The sequence below is a fragment of the Entelurus aequoreus genome, linkage group LG15, assembly GCF_033978785.1.
Source record: "Entelurus aequoreus isolate RoL-2023_Sb linkage group LG15, RoL_Eaeq_v1.1, whole genome shotgun sequence".
NCBI classification, from domain to species: domain Eukaryota; kingdom Metazoa; phylum Chordata; class Actinopteri; order Syngnathiformes; family Syngnathidae; genus Entelurus; species Entelurus aequoreus.
In genome coordinates, this window is record NC_084745.1 from 51,204,547 (window position 1) to 51,211,994 (window position 7,448).

At 45.0% G+C, this 7,448-nt stretch overlaps 1 protein-coding gene across 1 annotated transcript; it reads left to right on the forward strand.

The window, feature by feature from the left end:
- The first annotated feature begins 673 nt into the window (after positions 1–673).
- Positions 674–7,003, forward strand: LOC133630247 (class I histocompatibility antigen, F10 alpha chain-like). Its single transcript, XM_062021718.1, has 4 exons — positions 674–846; positions 1,533–1,799; positions 2,100–2,378; positions 5,406–7,003. Exons 1-4 carry the CDS (start codon positions 747–749, stop codon positions 6,041–6,043), a joined length of 1,284 nt encoding a protein of 427 aa, XP_061877702.1. The 5' UTR covers positions 674–746; the 3' UTR covers positions 6,044–7,003.
- Positions 7,004–7,448: the final 445 nt, after the last annotated feature.

A 7,448-nucleotide genomic window follows, 5' to 3' on the forward strand; every position in this document is an offset into this window, starting at 1 on the left:
GTTACACACATATCACTGTCGGACAAACATGTGCGCCCATTAGAGGCTGCATTGAATTGTATTGTGACACATTCAACTTCTACTCAGTAAGAAACATTGTTCTTAATAATTACTGAATAATGACCTTAGTTACCTTATCATGATGTGTTTCATGTGCTCTTGTAAAATGTGTCATTGAATAATAATACAGCATTTACATAATAATACTCTGACTTGTTAAGTGGTTCATCATGAAAGAAAATGAAACAAATTGGGTGCATGACGCCAGGCACTGTCAAGAAGAGTAAAAAAGACAAAGATTGAAGGTGGCAATGAATGGGGTAGAGGGGCCCACAAAGATACTCTTTCAGAGGGACCACAATTCCCAGCAAGGGCCTTGACAAGCAATATTAAATAGATGATAAATAACTATGATATCAATAAATGTAACAATGTTATATAGCAAAGTAAAAGTTGTGTTTCTTATCTAAGTAAATGTAACTGGTTACTACTCACCTATGTGGATAAGTGTGTTCACTTTTGACAGGTACAACAAAATAAAAGTAAAAACATAATAAAAAATATTTATTTGTCATAAGAAACCATCTTTATCTTTCGTGACGGTCGCTGCGTTTAGAAACAAGCATCCAGTCAATGTTTGGCTTCACCGTGTCTAATTTCACTTTCACTTTCTTTGATATTGTGCCAGCAGAAGCGTCTGCCTCACACTTTTCCCCCACGTTCAGCACTTTGGCCACAGCCAGTCAATGGCATTAAAAGTGACAAACATCTTTTTGTTTCGTGCTGACATTATGGACTTGTTTTTATTCTTTCTTCTGGTCGTGCAAATGCACAGCGTGACGCCTGGTAAGTCCTTTTTATAACTTTATAAATGATTATTCATCAATCCTCTTTGTGCCTTCACTTATTTGACTTCTGAGAGTTTCTATTACTTATTAATTATATTCATTCTTATATTATTCAAGCCCTTTATTACTTAAACCTGGTTCTTTTTAAACATATTTTATTGTTTTCTCTTTTTCTTTATCATTCAACAAAATATTCAAAGTGTTCCAAGAAAGTTCCAGAAGCAGAGAAATCCGTAATTTGTTTTGGCTTCAGTTTTTTCTTGTTGAAAGACTTATTTGTCCAAGGCTTGTAAGAAGGAACACTGACTTCCTGAAATCTTCAACCACGGAAGTGTCAGAAAGTAATCAAGTGTAGTAACATCATCCCGCCACAAGGTGTCAGTAAGAGTCGACATCAAATGGGCAGAACAGCTTGTGTTCATATTCAGCCTCCATTGGAGAAAAGATATGTTTATTTTCAAAATGTTGAAAGTGTCAACAGATGTCCAATAATAAAATATATTATTCATGTGTTGTACTTGTCATAGAACACCATGTGAGTCTTGACTGTGATATCTAGCAGTGTTTGATGTTGACTTTAAGACCCCACTGAAGACTGAATGAGCTCAAATATTCACAGTGCAAGATTGTTGAACATGAAACTAAATAATAAAAAGTCATCTTGTTGTTGTGTTCTTCTTTCAGTGATTCACACGCTGCAGTATTTCCTCACTGCATCCTCTCAAGTTCCAAACTTCCCAGAGTATGTGAGTGTTGGTTATGTTGATGGAGTTGAGATTAGTTACTATGACAGCAACATCAGGAAAGCAGAATCCAAACAGGACTGGATGAACAAAATCACAGCAGAGGATCCAAAATACTGGCAGAGACAAACAGAGATCAATGTTGGTAATGAGTTTAGGGACAAACACAACCTTGAAGTTCTTAAGAAGCGTTTCAACCAAACTGGAGGTTTGTTTATGTTGAACTTTCTACTACTTAAATATATTTGATGTACTCTTGTTATACTGTAGTAAAACACACATTACTGCACTGATATACCTTGTCTCTGTCCATCCCATAATAACCTACACTAATACTGTGTGTGTGTGTGTGTGTGTGTGTTTGTTGTGTGTGTGTGTGTGTGTGTGTGTGTGTGTGTGTGTGTGTGTGTGTGTGTGTGTGTGTGTGTGTGTGTGTGTGTGTGTGTGTGTGTGTGTGTGTGTGTGTGTGTGTGTGTGTGACTGCTTTACAACACTTTGTGTGTCTCAGGTGTTCACATTGTCCAGTGGATGTCAGGATGTGAATGGAATGATGAGACTGATGAGGTTACAGGTTGGGAGCAGGAAGGTTATGATGGAGAAGATTTCATATCGTTGGACATGAAGACATGGACATGGACTGCAGCAAAACCACAAGCTTTCCCCTCCAAACTCCAGTGGGACCAGAACATATTTCTACTAGACAACGACAAGTATTATTACACTGAGCGTTGTCCTTCTTACTTGAAGAAGCATGTAAACAATGGGAAGAAGGTCCTAATGAGAACAGGTAGAAGCACACCTTGTACTTTCACCTTTTAACATGTTAGCACTCCCCCTATAGGAACATTACTGACATTACACTCTGTCTCTTTATACTCTTTTCTCTTTCTCTCACCTTCTCTCCATCTTTACCTCCATCCACCCCTCCTCTCCATCTTTACCCCCATCCACACCTTCTCCATCTTTACCTCCATCCACACCTTCTCTCCATCTTTACCTCCATCCACACCTTCTCTCCATCTTTACCTCCATCCACACCGTCTCTCCATCTTTACCTCTCTCCACACCTTCTCTTCATCTTTACCTTCATCCACCCCTCCTCTCCATCTTTACCTCCATCCACACCTTCTCTCCATCTTTACCTCCATCCACACCGTCTCTCCATCTTTACCTCCATCCACACCTTCTCTCCATCTTTACCTCCATCCACACCGTCTCTCCATCTTTACCTCTCTCCACACCTTCTCTTCATCTTTTCCTTCATCCACCCCTCCTCTCCATCTTTACCTCCATCCACACCTTCTCTCCATCTTTACCTCCATCCACACCGTCTCTCCATCTTTACCTCCATCTATACCTCCTCTCCATCTTTACCTCCATCCACACCTTCTCTCCATCTTTACCTACATCCACACCGTCTCTCCATCTTTACCTCCATCCCCACCTTCTCTCCATCTTTACCTCCATCCACCCCTCCTCTCCATCTGTACCTCCATCCACACCTTCTCTCCATCTTTACCTCCATCCACACCGTCTCTCCATCTTTACCTCCATCCACACCTTCTCTCCATCTTTACCTCCATCCACACCTTCTCTCCATCTTTACCTCCATCCACACCTCCTCTCCTTCTTTACCTCCATCCACACTTTCTCTCCATCTTTACCTTCATCCACACCTTCTCTCCATCTTTACCTCCATCCACACCTTCTCTCCATCTTTACCTCCATCCACACCTCCTCTCCTTCTTTACCTCCATCCACACTTTCTCTCCATCTTTACCTTCATCCACACCTTCTCTCCATCTTTACCTCCATCCACACCTTCTCTCCATCTTTACCTCCATCCACACCTTCTCTCCATCTTTACCTCCATCCACACCTTCTCTCCATCTTTACCTTCATCCACACCTTCTCTCCATCTTTACCTCCATCCACACCTTCTCTCCATCTTTACCTCCACCCACACCTTCTCTCCATCTTTACCTCCATCCACACCTTCTCTCCATCTTTACCTCCATCCACGCCTTCTCTCCATCTTTACCTCCATTCACACCTTCTCTCCATCTTTACCTCCATCCACACCTTCTCTCCATCTTTACCTCCATCCACACCTTCTCTCCATCTTTACCTACATCCACACCGTCTCTCCATCTTTACCTCCATCCCCACCTTCTCTCCATCTTTACCTCCATCCACCCCTCCTCTCCATCTTTACCTCCATCCACACCTTCTCTCCATCTTTACCTCCATCCACACCGTCTCTCCATCTTTACCTCCATCCACACCTTCTCTCCATCTTTACCTCCATCCACACCTTCTCTCCATCTTTACCTCCATCCACACCTCCTCTCCTTCTTTACCTCCATCCACACTTTCTCTCCATCTTTACCTTCATCCACACCTTCTCTCCATCTTTACCTCCATCCACACCTTCTCTCCATCTTTACCTCCATCCACACCTCCTCTCCTTCTTTACCTCCATCCACACTTTCTCTCCATCTTTACCTTCATCCACACCTTCTCTCCATCTTTACCTCCATCCACACCTTCTCTCCATCTTTACCTCCATCCACACCTTCTCTCCATCTTTACCTCCATCCACACCTTCTCTCCATCTTTACCTTCATCCACACCTTCTCTCCATCTTTACCTCCATCCACACCTTCTCTCCATCTTTACCTCCATCCACACCTTCTCTGCATCTTTACCTCCATCCACACCTTCTCTCCATCTTTACCTCCATCCACACCTTCTCTCCATCTTTACATCCATCCACCCCTTCTCTCCATCTTTACCTCCATCCACACCTTCTCTCCATCTTTACGTCCATCCACCCCTTCTCTCCATCTTTACCTCCACCCACACCTTCTCTCCATCTTTACCTCCACCCACACCTTCTCTCCATCTTTACCTCCACCCACACCTTCTCTCCATCTTTACCTCCATCCACACCTTCTCTCCACCTTTACCTCCATCCACACCTTCTCTCCACCTTTACCTCCATCCACCCCTTCTCTCCATCTTTACCTCCACCCACACCTTCTCTCCATCTTTACCTCCATCCACACCTTCTCTCCACCTTTACCTCCATCCACACCTTCTCTCCATCTTTACCTCCATCCACCCCTCCTCTCCATCTTTACCTCCATCCACACCTTCTCCCCATCTTTACCTCCACCCACACCTTCTCTCCATCTTTACCTCCATCCACACCTTCTCTCCACCTTTACCTCCATCCACACCTTCTCTCCATCTTTACCTCCATCCACCCCTCCTCTCCATCTTTACCTCCATCCACACCTCCTCTCCATCTTTACCTCCATCCACACCTTCTCTCCATCTTTACCTCCACCCACACCTTCTCTCCATCTTTACCTCCATCCACACCTTCTCTCCACCTTTACCTCCATCCACACCTTCTCTCCATCTTTACCTCCACCCACACCTTCTCTCCATCTTTACCTCCACCCACACCTTCTCTCCGTCTTTACCTCCACCCACACCTTCTCTCCGTCTTTACCTCCATCCACCCCTTCTCTCCATCTTTACCTCCATCCACACCTTCTCTTTATCTTAACCTCCGTTCTCATCTTCTCTCCATCTTTACCTCCATCCACACCTCCTCTCCATCTTTACCTCCATCCACGCCTTCTCTCCACCTTTACCTCCATCCACACCTTCTCTCCATCTTTACCTCCATCCACCCCTTCTCTCCATCTTTACCTCCATCCACACCTTCTCTCCATCTTTACCTCCATCCACACCTTCTCCCCACGTTGTCTTCTGTTCACACGTGACATCACTTCCTGTGCAGAGCTTCCAGAGGTGTTCCTCCTCCAGAAGACGCCATCCTCTCCAGTCACCTGCATGGCGACAGGTTTCTACCCCGACCTCGCCGACCTGTTTTGGAGGAAAGACGGCGAGCAGATGTTGGAGGACGTGGAGCACGGAGAGCTGCTCCCCAACCACGACGGAACCTTCCAGATGTCGGTGGAGCTGAAAGTGGAGGTGACGGCCGAGGTGGAGGGCAAGTACGAATGTGTGTTCCAGCTGTCTGGCGTCAAGGAGGACCTGGTCACCAAGCTGGAGAGAAGAAGCATCCTGAGCAACGCAAGCCATGAAGGTGAGAAAGACACATTTAGTTGGAGATGTTTCCCATCACAAGTCCACCTGTCACCATTATTGATCCATGTCACCATGACAACGCTTGACGTCTGCATGCAAAGTAGTCATGAAGGTTTCCTCTTCATGCTTTGTCACTCCACTTGTGCTTTTTTGCTCTCCACAGACAACTTGAGCGTCGCCCTCGCTGCCACGGCGGCGGTCGTCGCTGTGGCGGCCGTCCTGGCGGCCATCATCATGGTCATGGTCAGGCGTCACAGAAACAGACAAGGTGAGGGACACCAATGTCCTCCGTCTTCTTCTTCTTCTTCTTCTCGGTCCAGGCCGTGAGTTGATGCTTTCATCCGGGCTGCATGTTTTAGTTGCCTTCCAGCCAAACACTCAAAGATCCACAGAGACAGAGCGCACACTCTCACATAGAAACACGTGAGGAAAAAGTCCATTTCACCTTGTTTCCCTTTCATTTCAGCCCAGTACGATCCAGCTCGTAAGTAAAACATCTTTTCTTTGAGCCGCAAGAAACAAAGCCGTGGTGAAGCGTCACTCACATGGAGGTCTGATGTGGACCTTTGTTACAAGTTTAGCCTGAAAATCCCAACTTGGGCTGACTCCTTCACAATAAAAGAGCCTCCTGTGAGCACACGCAATACAAAGTGTGGCATATCTCACGTTTGACATGAGTCCTCATGATGAGGATCAGCCAAATGAGACCTCAAGTGTGCTGACTCATCAAGAAGGTATCCTAGTCAGGAAGTAGAAGAGCAGCACTCTGCTTCTTCATGTTTCCAAGTCACACCTCAAAGATCTGATGTGAGTGACGAGGCACCTTCTGGATGTTCTTCCTTCACCGTTTGCGTTTGTCCCGCAGCTCGCCACGGCGGCGTGGAGCTCTCCGAGAGGGTGGCGGCTGAAGGCTGAGTAAGTCTGCACCTCCAAATGTTCTTGTGTGAAGATGATGTTCAACTTGGTTCTGTTGGGAATGTGCTGAGTCATCTTCTTCCTCCAGGATGCTTTGTGCACTGGAACACAGAGAGATGTCTCCATCGCTGAGGGACGTCATGGAGATGTGCTTTGTTCTTCATCCCACTGCTCCTCACGCTATTCCATCTATTCTTCTTTGGCCGTTAAAATACTTTCAACATCAAACGTTGGTGGCTATAAAATCATTCGGGGCTCACGTTTCATGGCCTTGACATCATGACGAGGATTTCTTCTTTCTTTGAATGGCCGCTGCTTATGATCAATATCACATTGTGTCACATCTCTGTCAATAAATCCGTTTGTTCTCCACTCGCCTCGCACTGCTTTCTTGGGGACCAGGAAGGGTCTCGCTCATAACAATGGTAGAAATAGGTCGTTTTTATTTATCTTGTATTTTTTCATTCAACACTTAAATCCCTAGATCAATTTCAGGTTTATCCGTCCATATCATATTCTTTTTTTTAATATGTTATGCCCTTTTTGTCAAATCCCTGTTTTGTTATGGCAGGGGTCGGCAACCCGCGGCTCTTTAGCGCCGCCCTAGTGGCTCTCTGAAGCTTTTTAAAAAATGTATGAAAAGTGGAAATAGATGAGGGGAAAAAATATATATTTTTTGTTTTAATATGGTTTTTGTAGGAGGACAAACATGACACAAACCTCCCTAATTGTTTGTTATAAAGCACACTGTATATTAAACATGCTTCACTGATTCGAGTATTTGGCCAGCGCCGTTTTGTCCTACTAATTTTGGCGG